The 27,586-nt window shown below is 39.8% G+C and overlaps 1 protein-coding gene across 2 annotated transcripts; it reads right to left on the bottom strand.

Annotated features, from left to right (window-relative positions):
• Positions 1-591: 591 nt before the first annotated feature.
• On the bottom strand, positions 592-27,586 carry LOC133849221 (homeobox protein unc-4). 2 transcript variants are annotated; one of them, XM_062285137.1, is made up of 4 exons: positions 26,990-27,586; positions 4,930-5,165; positions 1,218-1,357; positions 592-1,159 (listed from the first exon to the last, which is right to left on the bottom strand). In XM_062285137.1, exons 1-4 carry the CDS (start codon positions 27,378-27,380, stop codon positions 733-735), a joined length of 1,194 nt encoding a protein of 397 aa, XP_062141121.1. In that variant the 5' UTR covers positions 27,381-27,586; the 3' UTR covers positions 592-732. The 2 variants fall into 2 exon arrangements, with proteins under 2 accessions (XP_062141121.1, XP_062141122.1); XM_062285138.1 differs by lacking the exon at positions 26,990-27,586 and adding an exon at positions 19,349-19,481 and having other exon boundaries at positions 593-1,159.

The raw sequence follows: 27,586 nt of genomic DNA, 5'->3' as shown, positions 1-27,586 counted from the left end.
ATAAAGAAGGTGGAATAATTGAGAGTAAGTAAGTTTTTAAACAAAATATAAATTTGGTTTTTTGATGAAAAACTTTATCGGGTTATTGAATTGTTGAGAGAGTTTTTTTTATCGGAATTTAGTTTACCGTTTTCATTGTTTTTATGCTCGTTACGCATAGAGTAGATGGGTTGACAATATATTTTGTCCTCTATGGTATATTTTGAATGTTATATCGATATACAAAATATAACCTTCCACATTTTCAGTATTCAGTATTTTTTCGGTATATAAATGTTAAAAATTATATGCAAATTTTGAATGTTATATCAATATACCAAATATAGCCTTCGGTATTTTTTCATTTTATATTTTTTGTATATTTTAAGAAAAATACCGCACTGTTTTAACTTTTATTAAAAAAATGATCAGATATCTCACAGCTTTCTAACTCGTTTTTTTAAAAATATTTTTCTCGTTTTACTTAAAATTTTTAATATGAGAGAAAAATTCCATGTTGATGACGTTTTTGCAGAAAGCTAAATAAAAGATTTGTTATTCTGTTTTGGGTTGGGATTAAAAACACTGCTTGCGATAAAAATATATAGTAAATTTTATTGATAGGCTCGGAGAATAGTTTCTTCAGCGCCATTTAATCGTAGGCCTGCCTCCACGCTTCAAAGTGACTAATTCGATGCAAGAAAAAAAAACCTTATATTAATATTAAATATAGTTCTGTTGACGATGTTTTTGCTATGTGCCGAGCAAGGATTCAATGCTGAAAGAGGAATTGTAGTGTCCTTTGTGCTGTGACGGAGGCTTGGAAATTTCAGCGGGTGATTCCAGCGGCTCCACTTTTATCACAGCATCCTCAATCTCATTCCCATTCCCGTTGCCATCGCAGCTATCTTCGTGACAGCTTCTTTGGTTTGTCTGCGGCGTCAATGTGGCAAACGTGGAGCTAAGCGAGTGCGAGTTGTCCAAGCTGTCGCTGCACTCGCCCACTACATCGATGGGCAACTCATCGTCGTCTCTGCACCCAGCACTCAGCTGATCCACATCCTTGTGCGTCGCCAGATAGTCAGCCTGAAGCTGCGTCATGTCCACCTCGATGCCCTTCAGACGCAGTTTGCGTGCCTGCCGATCGATGGCTTTGGCAATGCGTTTGCTGCGCTGTGCCCTGTGCTCGAGAGAGGATTACGATTAGCTTAGTAACAGCTTGAGGTTCGCTCACTTACTGCTCCCGGGCTCGCAGTTCGGGCAGCGGAATCGGTGCTCCGCTGCAGCTCTGCGGCTGAGCGTTGTGCGCCGGCCGGCCAGGACCCTTTTTTGTGTGCTCCTTCTTGCGCCACTTGGCCCGACGATTTTGGAACCAGACCTGCGAGCGAATCGATTATGATATGCAAAACATATTATATTTATTTCATTTAATTTGAAGGTAACTAAAACTAAGTAAAAGGAATTCGGTTTTTGTAGTTGTAAAGTGTGAAATATTAAAATTTAAAACAAAAAAATATATTAAAATGTTGCTAAGATGAGTCGAATAAACGGTAATTTAAATTTACATAGATAATTATATAATAGATCGCACCTTATAATAGAAAATTGTGAAACGATAAAGATATAATCTTTTTAGTTAAGTTAGTATAGTTAATGATATTTTTTCTTATCCAAGTATTAGCTCGAAGTCAATAGCGAAATCATTCCTCGTTAAATTCGATGTTTAATTTCGATACTAGCCAATTGAACCCGAATTAATATTGTATTATAAGGTTGCTTCTAAACTGCAATTATCTCTATCATTACACCATTGACAAATTCAAATAAAAATTAAAATAAAAAAGTATGTTTATTGTATTCAAAAGTTTATTTTCTTGTGTGCGCAAAATAGAGAAGCAACCAAATCTAATATGAACGGCATATTCCAAATGGAATATATCCATCGATTATCCCAATTGGGTTTTACAAGCATACAATCACCAAAAAAAAACACAGGTCATGACAAAATTCGTAAATTTCTTTCTGGACAATGAGTTTGAGTGCGAGCGAGTGCGCGATAGTCTATTGCCAAAGCTAGCATTCGTTGATCCTTTCTGTCACACACACTCATTCACATATTGCAGTAAGATGTTCCATCTGCATTTGCAAAAAGAAAGAGCAAATCTCAACAACAACTATGTTTGTGAGTGCAAGCGAGTGAGCGATAGTCGATTGCCAAAGCAAACGCTCGCTGATCGTTTCTAACACGCACATGCATTTGCATTTGCATATGTATTGAAGTGCAAGAAAATAGCAAATCTCAACCAAAACTTGCCTGTTGGTGACAGTAGGGGAGTGAATGCGATAGAGCTATATTCTTACTAATCGCACACTTAACGGTGTAAGTGTTTGCATATTTGTGTATGTATTGTGTGTGAGCTCTTAAGTGTTGTTTTTTGTTGCGTAGGTTTAATTAATCGACATTTAACCATAATTAGATAGATAAACACTTGTAGATAGAATTCTGTAAAATGAACTTATGGAACTCTTTTCAATTTATTGCAAAGGAATTAATTTAGGTGAAAGAATTTTATTTATATTTAGATTCTTATAAGCAAAAGCTATAAATGCGAATGAATAATCATATCTTTTGATAAAATACAAAATGCCAATGTTTGAATATCCAATTGATAGATTGTAAAGTAATTTAATTGATTCATGCATGATGCTTTCTTATCTTTTTAAACATTAATTTGTAATTATATATATAGAAACTGAAATGAATAAATTATTAAAGCAAAGAAATAAAATTTGTTCGTAAATTTCTGTTAAGAGCGCTGAGTATCTATCTGAGTTTATCTATCTGTATTTCGTTTGCTCTCATTCAATTTGCATGCGGCTGTGCTGTGATTCGTTTGGCTGGAGCTGAAGCCAAGGTTGATTGGGCAACTTGAGCTCAGCTCATCATGAGCTGAATAATAATCGTAATTATAATATCGTTATCGGCAGTTAAATATGATTGACGGACGTGGCGCTCTTGTTATTGTTATTGTTATTGCTGTTCCAAGTGGAGTGGGAGGATTATTCATTCGTATGAGTATGAGTATTCGAACTCGTATTCGATATGCACTCGTTGTTATTCATGGGGTTAGACTGGAGAGACGCGCACCGTAAACAAAATGGCGTCTCTAATTGAGGGCCAGTTTGTTGAGCGACTCAAGCGCAACGCAACGCAACGCAACACAACACAACGCATTTCGCGTGGGCGTCACTGTGACACTGTACAACACTGTAAACGTGTCTGTGTGTGTGTGAGTGTGTGAGTATGTCGGTGTGTCACTTCAATTTGAAGTCATTTGCATGCATTGTGCATTTTTTAATGTACAGCAAATTGTTTTTGAGTAGCTGCATGCGATGTTCGTTTGCAATGCCTGCGCTTTGACTCCTCCTCCCTCCCTCTCCCCCTCTACCTTTACCCTTTACCTTTACCTCCCCCCCTCCACCACTCCACCACTCCACCCATCACAGACAGCTGTCTCTCTGTCTGTTTCTGTCTCAGCAGTGTGCTGCATTCACCTCAGCTCGGTCTGGTTTTTGCATTGACAAATTGATATGTCATGTCAAGAAACAATTTCAGGCAAAAGCGTAGACGAATTGTCCCAGAGAGTTGCCAGTTGCCAAACTTGCAGCACACAACACACAGCACAAACACAACAAAACACAGCACAGCAGAGCACAGTAAAAACCGACGACGATAATCACACGCCTGACATGCAAGTCAATGGCCAATGGCAGCGCCATCGTCGGTGTTGTTGTTGTTGGGCACAAAGGGGTTAAGTCAAGTCTTTTGGATGCAATTGAAATCATTACAACAACAAGCGACACGAAATGCAATTGGAAATGAAATAAAATGAATTATAATGAATAAAAATAGTCAGGTAATTGGTTTTATTGAGTAATTGAGTTGCAGTTGCCGTCAAATTGTTTTACAATGTATCGCACGCAAATGCTGCAGTCCGCACATTAGTACGGCGATATCAATAACGATAACGATGACGATGACGACGACGACGATGACGACGCTTACAGCTGCAACTGCAACTGCAACTGCAGATTCGGTTATGAATAGCTCAATTGCTTAAATGGATTGATTAGTGTTCCAATTACAATTGCGTGCGGTTAATTTACTATCGACACATATATCGATCACACAATTGATCGATAACGGTTTATGAAGATAGAACATTCTGCAACTGCAGAATTGGTTTCAGGTAAATCAATTGCTCAACTGAATGCATGTTGTTAATCAACTATCGATATATCTATCGAATATAAAATTGATCGATAACGGTTCATGTAAATAGAATATAAGCTAAAATATGTTCTAGCTGCAGATTGGCTTTCAAGTAAAACAATTGCTTATATGGATCGATTAGTATTACAATTTTGAATGCCTGTCGCTAATTTACAATCGATATACATATCTATCGAAATATGAAATTGATCGAGACCGTTTTATAGCGATTGTAAACTAGCTTAAATATAGTGCAAAGAATATCGATGGACAACTTTTTTATTTAAATAATTAATTACGCTCTAAAAATAAGCTATATTGCGAACTATCGATAGTACGCGTTGGACGATAAATGATTATATGAAATGAATAAGCTGCATTGCAATTTATTCTTTAATTATTTCGAGTACTTTACATGCAATATATTCCAATATCAACTTAACCAAAACAATTGTACTGTGTCATTTTGTTATCGATAGTGATTGGGAGGTAACAACGCGATTCGTAAGGTGAGTTGGTAGCGCAATGTGCTAATCAATAATCGATAGGAGTGTTGAGTGGTTGGTTATACTCGTATATCAATATCAAGCGCACATTTCGCATGTCACTTAACATGTTTTGCAATTAATTGCATACTATCGATAACAATCGATAATTGTGTCGGCTAATGAACTTACCGCAATGCGCCCCTCCTTCAGCTCCAGTCGCATGGCCAGCGCCTCGCGCATAAACACATCCGGATAGTGGCTGCCAAGAAACGCTCGCTCCAGCTCCTCCAGCTGCCAGGTGTTGAAATTGGTGCGTCTGCGTCGATGCTTTGCAGCGGCAGCTGAGGCAGTTGAGGCAGCGCCGCTCTCGCTGGCCGTTGTGCCATCATCGTCGTGGGCGGAGGCTTCGACGTCGGGTGAGGAGACTGCAAAAAGTCGATAAGTCGTTGGCATTAGTTGGGCTCCACTGTAGCCAACAAGCGAGCATAATTAACTGTGTGCTAGTGTGTGTGTGTGTGTGTGTGTGTGTGTGTGATATGGGATCTGTTGTCTGCCTGTCTGCCTGTCTATGCCTTTTGGTTTCGTTTACGCTCGCCTCGCATTATAATTGCAAACAATTAAAGTCTATTTATGTAAATTTCCAAGATATGCAAACGGCAGGCAGGCAGGCAGGAACACAGGAGCCCAGGAGCACAACCAGACCAGACCAGACCGTGCCACGCCCAACATTCAGTTGCATAGTTGCAGAGAGTCCTCAAAGCCCCGTCGAGTCGGTGCCCTTGTTGTTGTTGTTGCCTGCCTTCGCTTACGCTGCCGTCGTTTGTCTTTCTAATTTATAGCAGCGCAAATTGGTTTTCACAATTAGGAAGTGGTGGGTGTTGCCTGGGCCTGGTGCCTCGGATATGTTTAAAACGCCGCTGCGGAAGTAAATTACATTGTAACGCAGCCCCAATTCCAAGTTGCGCCTTGCGCCTAATCCCTCGCCTCGCCTCTCCCCCTTTTCTCCGTCACTCTCCGTGTTTAGTTGCAGTTTTAAGTGAAATTTAATTGCAGAATTTGCTGGCTAACCAATTAGAAGTGGCGCGGCCATGGGGCAAGCATTTAACAAGCCCTTAGTCGCAGTCACTAAACACTAAAACCACCGCACGAAGTGAAAGAGAGTGAGAGAGAGAGAGAGAGCAACAGGGAAAGAAAGAAAGAATCATTCAGTGAGGATTTTTATTTGATTTGCACGCAGCTTCACGTAATGATGACAATGATGCGGCAGACCCCAAAAGAAATATCTGTGTATACCTCTGGTACACACTCCTCTTCCCCCACCACCGTTGGATTGGGTGCTACGTGATTTTCATATGTTCAAATGCACACAGATTTCAACAATTTATAAACACATCTGCTACCAAATCGAAGGAGTGTCTCGAGGCCCGCTTCAACCCTCACTTGCCGGCAGGACCAAGAGCCATTCAGACCTTGGCAGACACTTCATACTAGAGTTCATGTTGAACAACAACAGCAACAACTACTATATAACAAAAGGGGGCAGATCCTTGGCAGGTCTCAGCATGTCCATTTGAGTTGAGTTCAGTTGAGTCGAGTCGAGTCGAGTTGAGTCGAGTCTCGGCTCAGCGGCCTCATCATCACACTTGAAAGAGTAAATAAAATATAATTCCTCAAGGGTGTTATAAATAAAATTATCTGAATTATGGTTTTTGTTGACTTTCTGACTTGTTGTTTCCCCCTTTCTATCCCGCTCTCTCTCTCTCTATCTTTTTTTGCTCTTTGGGTTGTGGCAAGTTGTTGTGGCATAGTTTTGCTGCCGCTGCTGGGGATTTTTGTGCCCCTAATTTGCTACAAGGCGACGCACGAAAGCGCCTTCATATGTTAACTGAAATCGATATACACAATGTGTGTTTGCGGGCGGCGAGGCGTGGCAGCAACAACAACAACAGCAACAACGAAAATCCAACGAAACAAAAAGGAGGCTGGCACTAAATCAGATAATAGCCAGCCATTTGATAAGCACATAAAGAGCACAAGAGGCCACCGATATAATATTATGACAGCTTATGAGGAAACCAGCGAAAGATTCAACGAAACCAAACGCTAATCCGACATGAGAATCTTGAAGAAATAATTATAAAAAATTGATTATAAAGACGTTGATTTCGAATTGATAATTACGGAGGGAGCCTCAGCCTGAGCCTGATAATATTATAAGGAAACCAAAATATCCAGCAAACATTTTGGAAATAAATTAATCTGGCAATTGTGCGAATTGTTATTGGCCCTAATCTCCATAAATAAAATGTTTCAACTGAAAATTGAAATCATGTTTATATTAGTTGTTTGTAAGTTTTTATTTTTATTATTTATTATTATAAATATTATAACTACTATTATTATTATTATTATTATTATTATTATTATTATTATTATTATTATTATTATTATTATTATTATTATTATTATTATTATTATTATTATTATTATTATTATTATTATTATTATTTTTTTTTTTTTTTTCGATATCTCATATTGTACATTATTAATTGGATTCTTCTATCTTCTATATATTTCAATATTTTCTTTGATTTCTAATACTTTCTTAAAGTATTTGGAGTATTGGAATATTCATCTGGGTATGTTTTCAGATTCAACTTCCCTTTTTGAAACATTTTTAACAATTTCAATAATTACATACTCATTTATTCATGTAGTTGTTTATCTATTCATTTAATTATTTTTTTCTACATCAACTCTCAGAGTTTTCCCCCTTCTCTAGACCTGTGTCGTTCCCTGTGTTCTGTGTTTAGGCTAATTAAAAACGGTAGCCCAATTTTAATTAGGCCAGGCAAATGCTGCACAGACATGTTTTGGCCCAAGGGGGTGAGGTGGACGGGTAGCGGGGTTCGCTGCTTGGCTGGGCAAAATTTGCATATAAACAGTATAAATTGTTATTATTGTTGGCTGCTTCGGCTCGAGACTCCGAGACCCTGTGGACAGTGTCTAATCTACGGGCTGCTGCATTGGGTCAACATCCACATTCACATCCACATTCACATTCACATCCTCAGCGTCAGCCTCAGTTTCAAACTCAGCCTCAACCTTCATTCTCAACCTCATCCTCATCCTCATTCGCGTCTAACGCCTATTGCCCCTTAGTTTTGCCTAATTTCAAAGGTCGTTAAGCAAACAAACTCAAGTGGAACAAAATGCAGCGAGACTGAGAGAAAGAGAGAGATACCCAGACCCAGACCCAGAGAAAGGTAGAGAACAGAGAATCTAAGGCTGGAATTGGGCTGCTTTTGGGCCCGCCGGGAAAAGGCTCGTGACCATAACGATGAGCGGACCAAAACTACCCGCCCGAAGCATTTGAATGCGAATCAAATCTGCAGCATCCCAAGATCACACAGCATCGGAGCATCGTCCCAACGGTGGCCCACCCAACAAAAATAGCCCAAAAAATCACCATAAAAATCTATAAAAAAAATTAACTGGCAAACTGAAAAAAAAAAGAAATGTAGGTTAAAAGTACGAAAGTAACCAAAAAAATGAGGAGTATAAACGTTGAGCTCATTAGCATTTATAGGCCACACAAATGCCAGACGGTGACGATGATGACGATGATGAGGATGACGATGGCTGGGTTGGTTGTTAAAGTCTGAGTCTGAGTCAGAGTCAGAGTCAGAGTCGTGGCACCTTTTGAGGTTCATTAGAAACTTGTCACATGATTTGATTTGCCTCGTTTTCGTTTTTTTTTTTGTGTGTTTTGTGTTGACCCAAAATACACCAAAAAAATTGCGTCGAGTCAGCAAAATAAAAAAAAAAAAAAAAATCAAGTCAAATACGTATAAAAAATCAACGTCAGCTATTAGGGTTTAGGGCTGCTAATTATATGTGACTTTCAATCACAACCCCCAGAATGCACCCAAAAACAGAAAAAAAAACAGAGGAACTAAAAAACAAGGCGTTAAGTCTGACACGCGCCCTTTGATGCAGCGACTGCTGCTCCTTTTTTTTTCTTCTTGTTTTGCCGAGTTAGTTTTTCTTTTTTCCCTGTTTGTTTTTTTGTTTTTGTTTTTTATTTTGAACCCCTTTCCCTCGACACTTTTCATTGCCTGTCAAAGTCGTTTAGCTGCTTGTTTCTGTTGGTGTTGTTGCTGCTGTCTCGACGATTTGATGAATTGTTGTCCGACTGAGTGTCCAATTGCGTCCTGTGACTTTGTTGGAGTGTGTTAAATCGTTAGTGAACCGCACGCTAAACGTTCTCGAACCTCATGAGAATCATTGTAGAAACGTGGGAATTTCTCTGGGTAGTTCTTTGATCTGATCGAAAAAGAATAGGAGCTACAATTTACTCTTTGTTAACTCTAAGCTTTCTTTCTTCTTTCAAATCTATATAATAAGTGCACAAAATATTTAATATATTTATCTCGAGAATCGAGAATTCCTTTTCAGTCACTTGTAATTTCTAAAATTATAATTTTTGCACTATTCATAAATGCTTTTCTTAAACAATTACTGTTTATAGATTTGAAGACGCGAATCTGAAGAACTCTCAAATTTGTGCAAAGATTTTTTTTTAAAGAAACGATAAAATATTTTTAAGTTCCTTGAACTGATTCATAATTGATTGATTGTAGCTAAAACTAATGCTATCTAACTCTAATTCTCATTCTTTTAAAATCATACTTTCTTCTTATAGATCTAAGTCAATGGCTATTAATATTATTAAATTGTTATTAAAATTTTTCTTAATATCAATGAATTTCATTTTAGTCACTTATAACATTTATATTTGTGTGCTTTTCTGATCGAATACTTTTCAAAAGAGAGTTGAAAACCCAAAGCCGACATTTTTGTTATTTTTTAAAGAAATGCTAATTCTCATTATCCTATAAACAGCATTCATTAATCTTTTAGATCCATGTAAATGAGCTCTGGATTGCTGTCAGTGTAAACTTAAGAATTTCTAGATAGCTCCTTGAACATTGGAGCTACTACTAACACTGGAAATAGAGTTAAAGTATAGTATAGGATTTTAGCTTGTTTTTTTTAAATAATTAGTTTATTATATTATTCTTTAAATCACCGAATTACTTCTCAGTTTTCTTTCTTTTGCTTTTCCGAAACGTTCTTGTTAATCGAATTCGTTTTGATTTTGGTGATTCTCAAAAAGTTTCTCTGCCCTGTTTTGCTTGTTATACTCATTCTTCGGTGAAATTTGCCAGCAGCTTTTTAGTTTTACTTATTCCGCTTTAGGCGATATTCGTAAACGTTTTGTGCTCACATTAGTGCACTGGTATTAGTATGCAACACTAAAGCGTAAACGAAGCTGTAATTAAACCAAGACTAGCTTGTAATTTGCCAAGTTAAACAAGCATTGCAAGTGCTTATGAGGGGTGTTGCAATCCACTCGAAAAGACAAACGATTGCGTTGCGCTGCGTTCCGTTGCGCCTAAGCCAAGGGCCTCCGCATCACCATCAGCAGGAAGAAGGGTCTAAGAGGCCGCTCAATGGGCTACAAATGTGTGGCACTTAAATTAATGAATTTCTTTGCACTTTGCACGACGGTAATTGGAGAGGCCGACCGAATTGAGTGACTGACCTGAGACTGACTGACTATACGTCTATACATATCTACAGACATACATATGTATGTGTATGTTATGTATCTGGGTAATGGGCATAAAACCGCATTCAGGGCACTCTTCAATCTGCCGATCTGACGACGATCTGTCGATCTGGCGTCGAGTTGAGGTTGAGTTTGCCAATTGAACGCTGCTGTCTGCTGCCAACTTTGCACATGAATTTATATGAGTTGTTTGCATTAAAATGAATTGATCGACACGACGAGCAACGGCTGCAATAGCCCCCCTCTGTCCCTCTCCTTTTCTGGAGAGTGAAGCTGATCGGGTGCCGGGTCATTGCTCATCTGCAACGCCAGGCACGTCAACGCAGCAAATTACTTGCCGCTGTTGCGATGCAAAATTGAAAATATTCAAGTGGTTAACTTGGCAACATGTTGCCCGTTTGTTCCTTGTCCGTTGTTACCAACGGCAGCAGTTCTTTTCTCTCTCTCTCTCTCTCTCTCGCTCGCTGCTCTCGTGCTGCATGTTATGATTAAATTTTGATAGCCAACAACAATCAAGTCAGGGAAAATCAATAATTTTTACGCATCTTGTTACGTTGTGCTGGCCACAACAGAACAAGCCCGAGCCAGGCCTTAGGAGCTGGAGTCCAGCTTCAGAGTCCAGAGTCAGAGCCAGAGTCAGAGTCTGTGGAATCTTTCTTTCTTTTTTTGTCTGGTCTCTTTGGCCCATGACGAAAAGCTCTCAAACGCGATCGTTGCCTGCGATCGACATCGACATCGACTTCGACGGCGACGTCGAGTTGCCAAAGCGGCGCATAAATGTTTTGTTGTTTTAATGAAGACGTCCGACTGCAGCCCGAAGAACTTGCGAAGAAGACATCAAGGCGTTGCATGCCAGCAAAAATGTTTCTTTCCTCTTTGCCTTTTTTTTTTGCCTTCTTATTTTTTTCTTTGCGCTCTCGCTCTCTGCGCTTTGTTTCGTTTTGCGAACGAGGGGCGCGTCAGCGTCAGCGTCAGCGTCTACGTCGTCTGCACGCCATGACGATATCGCTCTCTTGCTCACTCTCCTTCTGTGGCGTTGCAGCCTTTGCGGCTGCATTACGAATAGGGTCTAATTATTGTGGCAAGCCCCTGAGCTATAATTTGCCTGATTGATTTACATAACGATCGAAAATGATCAAGACATTAATTTCTTATTAACGTCGTTCGTCCGTTCGTTCGTTCGCTCGCTCGCTCGCTCGCTTGTTCAATCGTTCGCCTCGTTCGCCTCGTTCGCCTCGTTCGTTCGTTTTGCTGCTCGGCTCCACTCGAGCCCCATTCGGCCTACCACCAGTTGCAGTTCGTATGCCAATTCCAACATTGTTGCTCTCTCTCGCCTGAAGCTGTGCGCTGCTGTGGAATTTGTTGCGCCTGTGCGCAATGCGCATCTTGCCCGAGACTGTGGGGCGTAACTCTGTAGCAACATTTGCTTACTGCGCGCACTGTGCACTTTAGAAACGTCAAGTTTCGAACTGAACTGGACAGAGCTGAGCTGAGCTGAGCTGCCTGCCATCTTGTTGGCCCTTTACTTTTCAATTTCTTCATTTTACTGCCCATTTGACTTTTGGGTGCATCAGTGCTGGCCAATTTAAGCGATAGAGGGCGCCACATACAAATGCACTAGGCAAATTAACAGTGACAATTGTTATCCCGTTCTCTCGCTCTCTCACTCTTTGCTCCCTTAAAAGCTTTGTTGCTGGGCCGCGGCAGTTTTTTGTTGTTTTGGGCAATTTGACTTGCTTTCGTTTGCGCCGTGTTTTTGCGTCTTTGTCTTTGTCTGCTCTCTTCGCTGATCGTTTTGTTCGTTTCGGACATAATTAATGTTAGTTTTAGCGCTGCTTGAAAATGTTATTTCCCTTGATTATAGCAGGGCACATCGGACAACGGCTGCCGTAGCGGCTGTTGTTGCTGTTGTTGTTGCTGTTTACTGCCGCTGATTGTTGGGTCTTGGTGTTTGGCCAGTTGCTCCCTTGCCATGGCCTGCCTTGCCTGGTTTGCTGTAGGCAGTCATGGGGAAACATTTTATGACGATTACTGTAATTCGTTGCCGCAAACAATAATTACTTTCCATTACGAAAATGGCGGGCATATTATCACCTGAATATCACACACACACACATACACACACACACACACATAGATGGCGACAGCGCAGCAACAACGAACACAGGTGTTAAGCGTATGTGCCGATTGTGTGCAGTCAACGTCTCTGCGCTTGCGCCTGCGCCGTCAGCAGCGGCGTCAGCAGCGAGCAGCGAGCAGCGTCGTCGCCGACAATCGCAATTCGCCACGGCAAATGAAACGTTTCGCTGCGGTTGCGAGTCAAAGTCGTTGTGGCGTTGTCTAAAATTTTCGGTAATAAAATATGACAACTCAATCAAGGCCCATAAAAGCCAAGGTATACGGCAACAACAGCAACAGCAACAACAACAACAACAACGACTGATGATCTGGGCGGGTCTCGGCTCTTGGGTCTTGGGCAAAAGCTCAGTAATTTGCAGAGGATGCAAAGACGATCAAAATTTACGATCATTTTGTTTTCAAAATCAATTTAGAAAGGAAGCGCGGCAAAGATCAGCAAGCGCACGACAGATGCTCAACACCAGAGAGGCGAAAGAGGAAAGACGCTAGTGAGAGAGAGAGAGAGAGAGACAGAGCGAGAGCGAGAGCTTTAAGCTTTGGCTGTGAAGCAGACAGAGTCTTCAAATTGAGTTCTTAACTCTTGACTGCGTTTCGTGTTCGCTTCGCTTTGCTTTGCTTTGCCTTTGCTTCGCTTTGTCTCCTTTCACTGCACAAAACAGATCGCACGATCAGTTCTGCATTTCAGGTTCGAGGTTGCGCAGATCGAGTTCGAGTGAGAGATAGAGAGAGAGGGAGCGATAGCGATGGCGAACGAGGGTTAAGCGAGTATATGGAACTTTTGCTTTTCGGCAGTTATTAGCCTGGAAAAACACGAGTCTTGCACATTTGAGAGCTTGTAATTTACTTAATTTGATTACGAACGACGTCCTCCTCGACGTGGGCGTGTCCCAAGTCCAACTCCAACTTCAAATCTCTCTCTCACCTCTCCACTTCTTCTCCTCAACCCCTCAAATGAATCTCAGCTTCAATCGGTTTTGCGCATTTTGTGAAACAGCTGCAGGTGCAATGCAAAGTTGAGCTTAGGCAAATATGCAATTTTAGTGGGTGGATGCTATTTGATTGGATCCAAGTTCGATAGGACTTCGATATATGAATCTACCACTGAGAATGCAGTTTAAGGAAGCTACGAATTTTTTAATCTTTTCTGTTTTTTAGCCATAGACAATTTGATATTATTATTGTAAATAGTAAGTAATTTTAATTTTATTAGCTATCATTACAAGCTCGCAAATTAAAATTTTTCGATATAAGAAATAAGTATTAAAGATTTGGTTTTATGATGTCATATGGGTAATTCTCTGGTAAATGTCGCGTGCGAAAAACATAAACTAAAACAATTTTAAAAATAAGTGAAGTTTATTCCTAAAGCCTTGGATTAGCACTATTTTTAGAGCTAAGATTGATTTTAGAAACTTGTTCTGTTTTACGATAAAATATATAAATTTGTTAATTTTTTGGTTTTGCGTACGAATTTGTTAATTTTTGCAATTATCAGAACAGAAAACAAAACAGAAAAAAAATTTAAAACCATTCCATTAATGTATTAATCTAGAGCTATAAAAATTACCTTTTCTTATTTTTAAAATTTAATCAGATTATGTTTTTTTGGCCAAAGTAAAGATGGCCGCACGCGATATCCCTCAGAGAATCACCCATATACATAACATTATAAAAAAAGTAAATATTTAGATAACTGTATCGGAATAGCTTTATTTAAAACAAATAAAATAATAAAAGACATTTTTTTGTTAAGTTATTTTTTTCAAGTTTTATTCATACGAGCGAAAATATGCGCGCATAAATTTTTATTTTTCAGAAAATATTTTTCTATCAAATAAATAATAATAATAAAATAAAATAATAATGAAATATGTACATAATTCAGTTCACAAAATGGAATTCATGTTTTCGTTCGAAGCCTAAACATTTTCTATTTTATTTAGAAATTTAATTTCAATTATTCTAACTATATAAAATTATTTTCAATAACTTGAATTGTAACCTTGAATGTAACCTTAGTGAATTTTGGATTATTTTTGTTCTTTTTGACAACAATTGATTCGTTTCAGTTCCAATAAAATAGTAACTAGTTCACTGAACTATTTTGTGCAGAGCTGAGAATAAATTGTCTATCATTTCGGTGGATTGTTTTTGTAGCGCTTTTTTTTTATTTTACATTTTAGTGTTTCACACATACAAGCTACACGAAATTAATTGTGCAAACAAATTTAATTTATGAGCAGCGTGCGAAGCGCAGCAACGAAAGTCTATTAATATAAACAATAGTTTATTAATTGAAAGTTATGTCTGGCTGCGGCTTATGATTTATGCTTAACCCCAACAACAAAGCGGGCAAAGCGACTGAAAGAGGAATAATAACAGGAACAACAACAACAACAACAAGAGCAGAAACAACAACTACAACGACAACAAATTCAAAGCAAAAGCGCAAAAATAAAGCTCAGCATAAAAATTGATTTCTGCTGCTGCTTTAATGAATTCTCAGTCGCCGTTGTTGTTGTTGTAGTTGTTGTTGTTGCTGTTGTTATTGGCCCGAGCCAGAGCCAAAGACAGAGCAACAACAAGAACAACAAGAACAACAAGAACAACAACAACACAATCTCAATCAATTTCAAGTCGCACATCACATCAAAACAAATTACCAAGGAATTAATTTGCCATCAGAATCACGCAAGCGCAGAGACTGAAACTGAAACTCAGACGGAAGCGACGTCAACGTCGACAGCGACTGCGACGCGACTGAGGACTTCGGACTGAGGAGAGCAGAGAGCTCAACGCAGATGAGAGATGCCAGGACGTTGTTGTTGTTGTTGTTGCTGTTCTTGTTTTTGGTGCGATGGCGATTAATAGAGCGTCATGAAGGTCCCACAGGGGAACTGTGGGAGCGGGAGCGGGAGCGGAAGAGAGGGGTGGGGGGAGGGGAGGTAGGTGCCGTGATTAATACATGAGGATTTAATTAACTTGCCATGATGCGCGCGTGCGCTGTCTCGCTCACACTTGCACACACCACCGCCCACTTTGCTCTCCCGCTCATTGTCCACGTCGCTCTCTCTCACTCACTCTCTCTCTCTCTCTCTCTCTTCGCTTTGCGTCGCTTGAGTGCACAAACTATGGCGACGCGTCACAACGTCAACGTTGACTGCGACGCTGCTGTCACTCTGTTTTAGCTTTTGCCTGGACACAGCGCAACAGAGAGAGAGAGAGAGAGAGCGAGAGCGAGATAGAGAGAGTGAAGAAAAGAGCTGGCAACTTGTTGTAAATAGCAAATACCCTGTATTTTTAATTGATTAATAGTCTAGATATGGCTTGTTAGAATTTCTAAATTTATATTGTATACTCTTGATTGGCATTTTATAATGTTGCAAATACAAAGCTCAAGCGAGGGAGCAACGCAACTGTATCTGTGTGTGTGTGTGTGTGTGTGTGCGTTTAATTGAAACGTGTTTTTGTTGCTGTTGTTGTTGTGGCTGCTGTTGAACGCCTGCAGCGCGAAAATCGGTGGCATGTATAATTTTTATCACCTTTAATTAACTTTTCAATTAATAAAAAAAAACGTAGCAGTAGCAGCAATAACAACAACAACAACAACAACAGTAACTCAAGAGTCGCAGCTGCCGTTGTTGTTCTACTCGTTGTTGTTGTTGTTGTTGCTCGTGACGTTGCTGGCCAATAAAATGCCGACGGCATCTGAATTACCTTTTTCAGTGTTCGCGCAAATTTATGCGGAAGCAGGCAAAATTTCAAAGAGGGGGAGGACGGTGGCGGGGGCGGGGGGCTATGGCGCATAACAAAAGCCTTGCAGACAACAAGGCGCTAAATATGATAACGGGAATGAAGCGTTCATCAACTACCGTTAAATTACCGCCAAGTTCGAGGTTATGTAATTGAGCTGTAAACTTGTGTATTTCATATTGAGACACTTGAATTATTTATCATTCATTTGCCCTCGCTTCATTAATTACTGAAATTAAAAACTATTTAAATTCCTAATGAACCAATATTGTATGAGTAAAAATATTATCTGTCTCTCTCTCTCTCTCTCTCTTCTGTAAACATAAATTTTAAAACCAATAATTTGTATGACAAATAGTGAAGTAGTAACTTATATTTTATTATTATTTTTTAAAATAATTTAAAAGAAGTTGATAACTAAATTAATAATTTTGCCACAACAAATAGCATTATATCGAAGATTTGATCAACAAGTTATCGATAGTAAAGACAAAAATGAATTTAATAATACAAAAAATTGTTCATATGGAACTTTATGATACATTTTCATTATTTATTCGAGGATAAGAATTAAGTTCAGTCTGAATTTGCCACACAAACTGATTTTAAATCGAAATTTTGATCAACATGTTATCGATAGTAAATAAAAACTTAATTAAACAACAATTAAATTCATGCATATGGAATTTCCTAATCAGTTTTCATTATTTGAATCGAAATTGACAAACCTAAGATAAGGTATTTAACTTCCGTCCGGCTCAATAAATAGTATTTTATCGATAGTGATAATTTAATGATGTTATCGATAGTGAAAAGACTGATTAATAAACAATTATTTAATATTTCCTAATTAGCACTTCATCATAAATATATAAGCATATGAAGTTATCGATAAATAAGCTAACACAAATCGATAATGCAAAAAAATTCACAAAGTCTTCGATAGTAATGAAAATATTAGTGAAATATTAATGCAATAATGCAATAAATTTTCATTAGTCGCTAATTAAATTTAGCAGAAATAATTAAGCTTCGTCTGACACAATAAATAGTATTATATCGATAATGATAATTTGATTATGTTATCGATAATAAGAATAGCGATTAATTAAATATCATTAAATATAATACACAATGTGCAGTTTATCAAAAATATTGCACATATACAGTTATCGATAACTCAAGGAATACTAATCGATAATGCAAAAAAGAAATGTCAATTCAATTTGTGGTGCTCAAATTAGGAAAACATATTTACACTCGAAATGTAAATGTCAGAAATGTTTGAGAACAATTGATTAAAACCCGCAAGCAGCGAACGACACAACACAACACAACACAACACAACACAAAGAATGTGCCACAAAGAACAGAACAATATTCAATGGCAACGGAAACGGAAATGGGAGTGAGATTGAGAGAGTGAAAGAGTGAGACGGCAAGCAAAATGGCTACAAAGTCAGCTAAAAGTGTCATTACAACTCACAAAAATCCAACAAAAGTTCAGCCAAAAAACAAAGCTCAACAAAAGTTTCAGGGACGTCTGAGTTGCTGTTGTTGTTGTTGCTGCTGTTGTTGTTGTTGCTGTTGCTGTTGTTGCTGTTGTTGCTGGGGCATACGGCTCAATTCAATTTTATCGTTTCAATATTAACCCAAAACAACCCCACAATATTGCCTTCATTTAAGGTTTATTAGATACAACGACGACGAAGACGACGACGACGACGACGACGACGTGGAGAGAAGGGGAGGCGTGGCGGGGGAGCGATGTCGGGCGCAACGAGCGGAACGCCAAGCGTTGGATATAAGAAATATGTAGCAACAACAACGACAACAACAACAAAAGCAGCAAGCAAAAGCAAAAATTTTCCAATTTACAAACGTCGCCAAAAGCCAACGAGGCAAGCTTTTTGTTGTGCTTCTTCTTCTTGCTCAAGTGTGCAGGATGTGTGTGTGTGTGTGTATGTGTGTGTGTGTGTATGTGTGTGTGTGTGTGTGTGTGTGTGCATGTGTGTGTGGGTCGTGTAACAAGGATAAATGCCGCGCCGTGATTGTGTGCGTGTGTAAGGGCATAAACATTGATCCAACCGTAAAACTGGCTGACAATCGCGACCGCTTCACCGCCCCAGCCCCAGCCCCGCCACGCCCCCTTCCCCCCTTGGCTTGCCACCCCGCTTGTCTCGACTGCCGCCACAGGAAAGGAGAGAGACTCCAGCAGTCCAGGCGTGGCACTGAGCCAAACCGAAACGACGCCAAGCCAAGTGTATAAATTGTATTAGCCCCGAAGTGTCGTGCGGCATTTTGATGGGGCATGCGGCATGTGGCAAGCACCAAAAATGGGGAGGCACAGTCCGGGCACACATAGGCAATTGCTGTGGGGCGAGTGTGTGTGTGTTGTTGTTGTTTGTCCTGCTGCTTTGGTGGTTGCTGCGCATCGCACGCACAACGAACGCATGAAGAGGCCCAACATGGCCGCCACCTTGGACAGCGAGTGCAAGAGCGAGAGCGAGCTAGAGTGAAAGAGAGAGAGAGCGAGAGAGAGCGCAGAGGAGAGACCCGAACACTCACAACAAGTGTCATTTGCAGCAAATTGCAAACCGCAACAATTTCACAAAGGACACAACACACAGCAGACAACGACAACGACGACGACAACAACGAGAGCGAGAACAAGCAGCGAGTGAAGAGAGGGAGAGAAGATTGAGAGGGAAGATATAGAGAGGAGAGGTGGGGAGGGGGTGGCTCTGGTGGAGCAATCTGTTTCAATATAAACGCACATGAGGCATTTACGAGCGCCAACAAGCTCTCTGCTCTCGTGGGCGGATGGCTGCCTCGATAGCAAAAGGACATGCTTCGTTGCTTGCGTGTGTGTGTGTGTGTGTGTGTGTATGTGTGTGTGTGGGATGCCACTTAAATGCCTCATGATGTAGTTTTAGTTTAGATTTGATTTCTGCTGCGCATACCCTGCACTCATAAAATGTCCACGCAGGGAATGCTCGATTGAGTCAAAGCAAAAGCTGCAGCTTCGATAATAAACATAGTTGAATTCAAATGATCACAACTAGCGAGTAGCCAACTTACTCGTTACTTTAGCGATTACTTTATCCCTTTGTAGAGTATCTCTTTGCTTATCCATGGTTTAACTCGACTTGAATTTACCGAGTTTGGGGACTTCTGGTTGCGGCAAACATTCGACTATATTCGGGTATTCCCATTATGAGCGAGTTACAACTAAAATTGCATTTCCTTCAGGAATTGTGCTTGAAATTAATATTTTCATATTTACATTTTATGTTTCAATAGTCGCTTGTTTCTGCTTTTATTTACTTTTTGTATTTTGTATTACTTTTTGTGTGGATCTGATTGAATTCTTTACTTTTATTACACACAGTTTAGGTAGTTAATTCGTTACTCGCTACTCGTTATGAATTTTTTTTTTGTGCGCTCCTTGTTAATCGCAATTTTTAAGGCATTTCAATGGTGGTTCAATTATCATTAGTTACACTTTCTAATTCACTTTCACTCGTTACTCGTCGTCTTCCACTCGTTTTGACTTACTCGATAGATTTTTAGCTTTTCTGACAAGCTTCTTTTTGTTAGAATATTTATTGTTGGTCATTCGAAAATTGTTACTCGTTTCAATTCGATTTTTTATCTCGTTACTCGCTACTCGTTACAGGAAAATGACTGCATTCCATTCGTAATCAGTAACTCTTCCCCTTTCTCAGTATTGCTTATTACTTATTAATTGCCTTTTGTAAAAGTGTTTATAGGTGGTAATTCGTTACTCGCTACTCGTTACAGGAAAATTGCTGAATTACCCTCGTGATGACAAGCTCGTTACGTTTTTTTAGTATTGCTTTTTTAACGCCTATTTATTGCATTATGTAAAAGTGTTTATTACTCGTTAGTCGCTACTCTTTACACATAAATTGCAACTTTCCATTCGTTACTCGTTACATTTTGTAGCACATATTCTATACTTACTACAAAAGCGATTTAAAGAATTAATTGTTAATTCTTAATATTTCGTTACTTTTTCATTATAGATTATTTTATTCGTTTCTCGCTACACTTGCTTTCCACTCGTTGTTAGTCACTTACAAGCACTTTTATAGAGCACTCAGTATTCGCTTAACCTTAACACGTTGGCTATTTATATGGCTTTTTGCATTTTTTCCAGGGTTGTTTGCCCAGCAACAGAAAACAACAACGACAAGTAGTGAGTCCTGTATATCCTGTACTGTTGCTGTTACTGCGATTGTTGTTGTTGTGATGTTTGCTTGTTTTATTCACTGTTGCGCTTTACACACATCTTCGTCCCTTGGGTGTCATAATTCTTGACGAGCTCATCTTTTACTTAAGTTTTACATAATTTTCATGTCGTTGCCCGCTCTGAGGCTGATTCTGAAGCTGTGGGTGGCAAAGTGGGAGGGAGGGTGGTGGCAGAGAAGTAGGGGGATGGGGATGGGGATGGAGATGGAGATGGGGAGGTTTGCTTGTTCTGAGTTGAGGCGTATCACTTGGTAAATCCCATGGAGATAACATAAAATCGAAACGTGTGCGGTTCTACCAGCCACAACCAAAAGGACGACATAACGATTGGAGCTGCAAAAGCAAAAGCCGAAGCAGAAACAGACCAAGGACAGAGGGAGTTGGCTTTCGGAGAGAGAGAGAGGGGGGAAGGGCGGTTTTGTGGTAAAACGTTCAACTCTACGTGTCTGCGGCTTTTTGCTTGGCTTTTCCTTGGCTTCGACTTCACGTATCGAAGGAGCACAGGACTCTGAGGTTTGGGTGGAGAAACAGTTTTGTATTCAGTTCACTTTAAGTGCTCAGAAATCGACAATATCGAGCAGCCTCCTCTATAAGTTGTTGATTAATGTGTGCAGTCTATGTACATAAGCGGTAATATATTTCGTAAGTATCTTGCAGATACTTTTAAATACGCCAACGGAGAACATATTTCAACACATTGAAAGCAAAATCATATTGCTAGTTTTCACCAATCTTATGTTCGCTATCATACTACATATATCATTTATTTAGAGACGAGTTTTAATTTGTTGTTCTCTTTTAATTCAATTAACTTTTATCGCTTAAACATCTGTTACAATATATGAAAGCTTCTGTTGTGTTGTGAAGCAAATATTTTTACACAAGGAATAAAATATTTGAAATATAATTATTTGAGCTTGAATTTATATGTTGGAATAAAATATTTGAAATATAATTATTTGAGCTTGAATTTATATGTTTGAATAAAATATTTTTTAATGTTAAATTTAAAGAAATAATAGAATTTACTTATTATCTTTATATAGATTGATTGAAAATAAATAAAGAATATACAAAAAATATATATATTTAATGAAATATTTTGCTACGTCGTTGCGAACAATATTTTTTTATAAATATTATATTTAGTCCAAATAAAAATAAAATATTTAAGGTATTATACCAAAATGAATTTCGATAAATATTCTCCACATTTAATATAATCTAGCAAATTATTTAGGTTATTAATTAAAGCACTTGGAAATTGAATAAAGGAAAACGATAAAAATCTATTTAGACATCTCTTCATTACTTTTTTTTGTTGTATGCCAAAAGTCGTTTCTCTAATTAAGTTTTGAGGTTATGTTGACGTTAATATAGAAGAAGAAGAAGATGGAGCAGACGAAGAGCAAAAAAGACAATTTGCTTGGCATTAGAGCCAACAACAAGCACTTTTGCCTTCTCCCCTTAGATTAAAGTTTCCACTTCTGTGCACTCGCCAAGCAAATTATGGAAAACACCAAAAAGACAAAAAAAACAAATACCAAACTGACAACAAGGAAAGCACAAAAGACAACGAGTGGGAGTGGGGGAGAGAGAGAAATAGGGGCAGGAAAAATGGGTGAGAAATTCAGTGAATTCATTTGCAATCCTTCTGCTTAATGGCACTTCTAAACGGCTAATCTCAAATGGCCTGGCCAATTTAGCTGCCAACTTATTGGCCATTTGTTAAGTGGAGAGTGAAGTGGTCGCGCATAGCGCGAGGGGGTAACATTGGGGTGGCATGGGCGTGGCTGTTTAAGAAAAAATTACGCCTCAAAAGTGTAACTGCAAATGGGCAACAACAACGCGACGAGAAATAGAAACAAAAGCACAAAAAGCTTTGAGTGCCATCCTCACCTCACCTCACCCCTTCCCCCACCCCTCACCACCCCTCGCAGACTTCATCGCTTGTGCTGAAAGGCCGCCAAATATTTGGCTGCTGTTGTTGTTGTTTTTATTTTCGGCAAATTTCATTATCTAGAGCCGCCATCTTTGTGCTAAAAGGCACAACACACACACACACACACACATAGAGGCAGACAGACAGACACTATGAGAGCGGCTGATGTAGATAGCAAAGAGAGAGCGACTGACTAAGAGAGCGGGGCAGTAAGTAAAGCAGTCGTGAAAGAGCATAATAGAAGGGGGAGTGGGAGGGGGAGGCGGCGGCGGACTTATTTGGGGCTGTATTTTACCTAAGCCAAATCCGCCCCTTGAAGTGTTTATCCTTTTTTTTTGTCGTTGTTGCTGTTGTTGTTTTCGCTCAAGTGTTTTCAATTTAAGTTTAGCGAACAAAACGCCTTTTGATTTTTATTAGCCGCATTGCTTCACACGCCTCTTCTCTTCTTCTTCTTGTGGTGTGTGTGTGTGTGTGTGGGTGGGAGGGAGAGAGCAAATGGTGAATGGATTAGTCAAGTGGCCAAAGAGCGGGTGTGGGAGGGAGATGGGCGATTGCTGCTGCTTTGCCAAAAATAAAAGAATGGACACAAAAAAAATACCAAATTGCACTTGGCTAATGTCCAAGTGAATTTATGGGCCTCAGCCAGGGTTGTCGCCCTCGTAAATTATGCAAAATGATTTCAGCTCCACTTTGCAGCTGTTTCAATGTTGTTTTTAGCTTGTTTTCATCGGTTCTTCATGTGTTTTTTTTTTTTTTTTGTATTTGTTTTTTTGAGAGCTAAATGAGAGTCACTTAAATAATTATCATTTCCCGAGGCAAAACGCTCGTCAAAAGCTCATTTGGAGCGAATACGAAGACGAAGACGATCGACCAATTAGCCAACGAGACGAATGACGTCCAAGCTGATGTTTCACTCTCTGCTCAGCGGTTTATTAATTAGGGGAAAATCAGTGGAAATCGGACCAAACCAAGATCTCTTAACTCATCTCATCTCATCTCGCATTAGTCGTTGATGTTGATGGCTCCGCGTGCTTCCAGTCTTGTTTTTGGGCTACTCTGGTTACCCTAAAACCAAAGAGTTGCCTCACAACATCATCGAGTTGAACTGCATCAATTAAATGGGCATTTCATTAATTGCTTACATTTGTGAAGCTTTTCAAATTGCTGTGCAATCAAAGGCAGTAAAACGTTAAAGTGTGCTGAGAAATCAAATGGGAGAACAACAATTGGCAAATCTATTTTATTTGAATAGCTTTCATTTCAATTGTGAGTTAAGCAAAGCTTAAGTTTATTAAGAAAAGCCAAACCAATTGTAAGACAATATTTCTTTAAGTCACAGTCAGGTGAGAAACCTGTGAAACGTTTACGAATATCATGGACTGCTGAAAGTTCTTCTATTCCATTTAACACAGCCAGTGAAACGTTTAAGTTTACAAACTTCTTTTAGAGGATAGAGCAAAGAACAAGTCTTAAAAAAGAGTCTCTCAATAAGCCTTTTTTTGAAGCTAAGCAAAGCCAGGGAAACGTTTAAGTTTACTAAAGAATACAAAAAGTTGAGTATACCAATCAACTATTAAGTCCGACTGCGGAACATTGAAAATGTATATAATCAAATTCCATTTCAAAAGTTTTACTCCAGTGAAACGTTTAAGTTTAGTAATGAGAGCAAAATCAACTAATAAAGCAAAGTTGAATGTCTGTTAAACGTTTATGTATGTCAAACAACGCTTAGAGCTCTCTTAAATTGAATTTGCTCTCATGTGAGAGTTAAATTGTAAAATGAGGAGTTCTCTTAAATTAAATTCAGTTGAAATATGAAAGTGTATTTGATCGTCGCTGTGCCAAGTATCGGATTTCAGACCGCAGTAACGTTCTCAACGCATCAATCCAATTGAGTTAGGTGCCTTCCCCTGCTCCACTGCTCCTTTGCCTCCTCGCTGCCTACTCCACTTGGCGCAGAGTTCAGTTTACATCACTACACACAATTAATCTATGGTCTAGGTAGCGTCCATAGAATAGAAATGATGGCAATTACCAGACGCGCTCGCGGTCGGCCGAGGCTAATGAGCAGTAGGAGATCAGCTCAATTCATTCATCACTGATGATCACTGATGATGATCAGAGCAACAGCATGAGCAGTGAGAGGTGAGCAGCAAGTAACTTTGCAACAAGATGTGGAATAGTTATAAAATAGGGTTTCGTTGTTTTCTTTTGGGGCAAGGGGCAAGGGCAACTCTGGCTCGTCGAGTTTGAACTCGAAGCGAAGCGTTTTCGGGGCGTGCCAATGGCGTTCTTATTAATTTGCTCAATTGCCAAGCGAGAGAGAGAGAGAGAGAGAGAGAGAGAGAGAAGGGAAAGGCCAAAGTCAAAAGGAAAAACAAAACGAAATGAAAAGAAAAACTTAATTAAAATGTCGTAAACGAAAATTGTATGTTTGTTGTCGACTCTCGGCTTGTCGATTGCTGGTTTTGTTGTTGTGGTTGGGCACTGGCAGAGGCGGGGCAGAGACAGGGGCAGGGGAGGGGCAGAAGGCGATTAGCTCCCAAAATAATTAAGACATTTCACTTCGGACCTTCGGCCAAATGGAAAAATTGTTAATACAAATTGTTTGTTGCCCAATTTCGGTTGTAGCATGTTTTTCCTCATCCATTGTTGATGTTGCTGCTGCCGCTACTTGTTGTGTTGCCCCTTGTTGCCTCTTGTTTACCGCGCCGCACAACCGAAAACAATAAAAAATGACTAATGGCAGCTAATTTCCCGTCGTCAGTGGCAAGAATGGTGAAGGAGACGAAGGCGAAAACGAAGACCAAGACGAAGACGAGGGCGGAGAAGAAGTCACAGACCCAGAGTACAGTTCACTTTTCACAATTTGGGCCACTTGCTGCCCCGTTTACCCAACAGCAACAGCAACAAGAGCAACAATTTGTAGGCGGCTCGTTCGCTGCTGACTTTGCGGGGGCGTTGCCTAATGGCCGTCACATGAGCCGTACTGTGGGTTGCTCTTAGCTCTCTTCCTGTGCTTCAGTTCCTTTCACCTGCCAGATGTTAGATGTTGTTGCTGCTCTTATTCCAAATTACCACGCTCCACTCTTAATTAAGTGGCAAGATTTCGAAATTGATGCGCACTACAAATTCATAACAAAATATGCAAATGTAAATGCAAATGCAAAATAAAAAACAGCTGCTCCTCTCTTAGCAGCTGATCGCTCTCTTCAACTGCCCAAAATTCTGTTGCTTTGCACTTGTGCACACACAAATTTATGAGTACTTTAAATGCACAAGAAATATGCATATGAAAAATAAAAGAGAACACACATAATATAAAGTACATGCTCTTCACTTAGCACAACTTTCAGATCGCTCTCTTTAGCTGCCTAAAATTCATTTGCTTCGCAATTGTGTACAAATGCAAAGGGCATAAATTGATGCGAACTTCAAACGCACAAGAAATATGCATATGAAAAATAAAAGAGAACACACATAATACAACTTTCAGATCGCTCTCTTTAGCTGCCGAAATTCTTCTAATTTGCATTTGTGCACATGTAAATGCAAAGCGCATAAAGAGAGAGCAAGTGCGGGTGGATCACTCGCTCTTCAACTTTGTCACATTATTCTGTTCTCGCTCTCTCTCTATGCCACTCTTCATGTGTTTGTACTTTTCAATTGTCTGGCCACAAATACAACGCATAACATAGTTTTGCTAAATTTAATTACACATGTGCAAAAGCAACAACAAACACAACAGTTACAAACGCACCAAGAGAGAGGCAGCAATAGCAATAGCAATAGCAATAGCAACAACAACAACAACAACAAAAGCGATTGTCACAAATGGCCGCTGCAGGCGTAACAGCGACTGCGACATTGTTGTTGTTGATTAAAAATTGATCAAAAAACATAACAACACACAAATTATGCATGTCTGTGTGCGTGTCGCAGCGAATTGATTAAAAAGAGCAATGCGATTGAAATTTTATTGGTAAATTGAATAAAGTGCGCGCCAGGGCGCCAACAAAACTTGATTCGCTTTTTTGCTGCCGCCGCCACCGCTGCTGCTGCTGCTGCTGCTGCTGACGGCAGAGCAGAGCAGCAAAGCAGCGTTGGTTGTTTTTCGTTTTCGTTTTGGTTTTGTGTTTTTGCTTTTACTTTGGTGCTTTGCGTCGCCGGCGTCGACGGCGCTGCCAAAATGTTTGCTATAAATTAATGAGTCTGCATATTGCTCGTCTGCCTGCGTGCGCGTGAGTGCGAGTGAATAAGCATGCTTGCGATTGGTTTGTTGGGCAATTGACTTTTGCGAGAGCGAGATAATTCAATTAGCGACTGCATTTGCAACGCATGCAGAGTTCATGAATACGCATTTCATTTGCATTTACTAATGACTTATTTACTCGCACTTTAATTAATTAAGCAAAAAGCGAGTTCGCTTAAACTGTCAATTGATAAGAGTTGTAATTTGAATTGAGCTCTGTGCAATAAATGATTTTCGTCTTCTTCTTGCTTACCTCCGTTGACTTTGGTTTGTTCCAATTCTTCCACTTCCACTTCCAGTTCCTCGTCGTCTTGCTCTTCTTCCGCCTCTGCCTCTGCCTCCGCCACCAACTGCTGCTCTTTAACCTCCTGCTGCTCTCTGAAGCGCTGCAGCAGCGCCATGTGACGCAACATGTGGGCAGAGGCTGAGGCTGAGGCAGAGCGATAATTGGAGTTGGAGTTGCCAGCGGAGCTGTTGAGCGGATTTAACCCCAAAAATGGCGCCCAGCCTGCGGCAGCTGCATATAGATGCAGCGAGCCTGGCAACCCAGGCAACCCAGGCAACGTTGGTAACCCTGGCTGGCCCAACTGCTGTTGTGTGTGCGCCTGCGCAGCAGCCGCCAGCTGCTTGAGCAGTTGATCCATGTGAGGGCGGGCAGAGGGCGTATTGCATCACACAACAGAGAAACACAAAGAACACACACAAACAAACGAATGAGCGAACACACAGAACAAAAGAGAACAAAAAGGATATGCCAGACACTTGGGAGTCGCGACTGCAGCTTCAGCTTCAGCTTCAACTTCAGCTTGAGCTGAGAGACCCGTCGGATGGCGACCCACTGTGCGGCGGC

Source organism: Drosophila sulfurigaster, chromosome X (assembly GCF_023558435.1).
Source record: "Drosophila sulfurigaster albostrigata strain 15112-1811.04 chromosome X, ASM2355843v2, whole genome shotgun sequence".
Lineage (NCBI taxonomy): Eukaryota > Metazoa > Arthropoda > Insecta > Diptera > Drosophilidae > Drosophila > Drosophila sulfurigaster.
The sequence above is the reverse complement of the archived record's forward strand: the minus strand, read 5'-3'. Positions and strand labels throughout refer to the sequence as shown.

Bases quoted from the DNA above. Each gene is read 5' to 3' on its own strand.
- LOC133849221 (XM_062285137.1), bottom strand. From the start codon at position 27,380: ATGGATCAACTGCTCAAGCAGCTGGCGGCTGCTGCGCAGGCGCACACA. The intron at 1,358-4,929 runs GTAAGTTCATTA...ATTCGCTCGCAG, and splicing joins TGAAGGAGGGGCGCATTGCG to GTCTGGTTCCAAAATCGTCG. The intron at 1,160-1,217 runs GTAAGTGAGCGA...TCTCGAGCACAG, and splicing joins GAACTGCGAGCCCGGGAGCA to GGCACAGCGCAGCAAACGCA.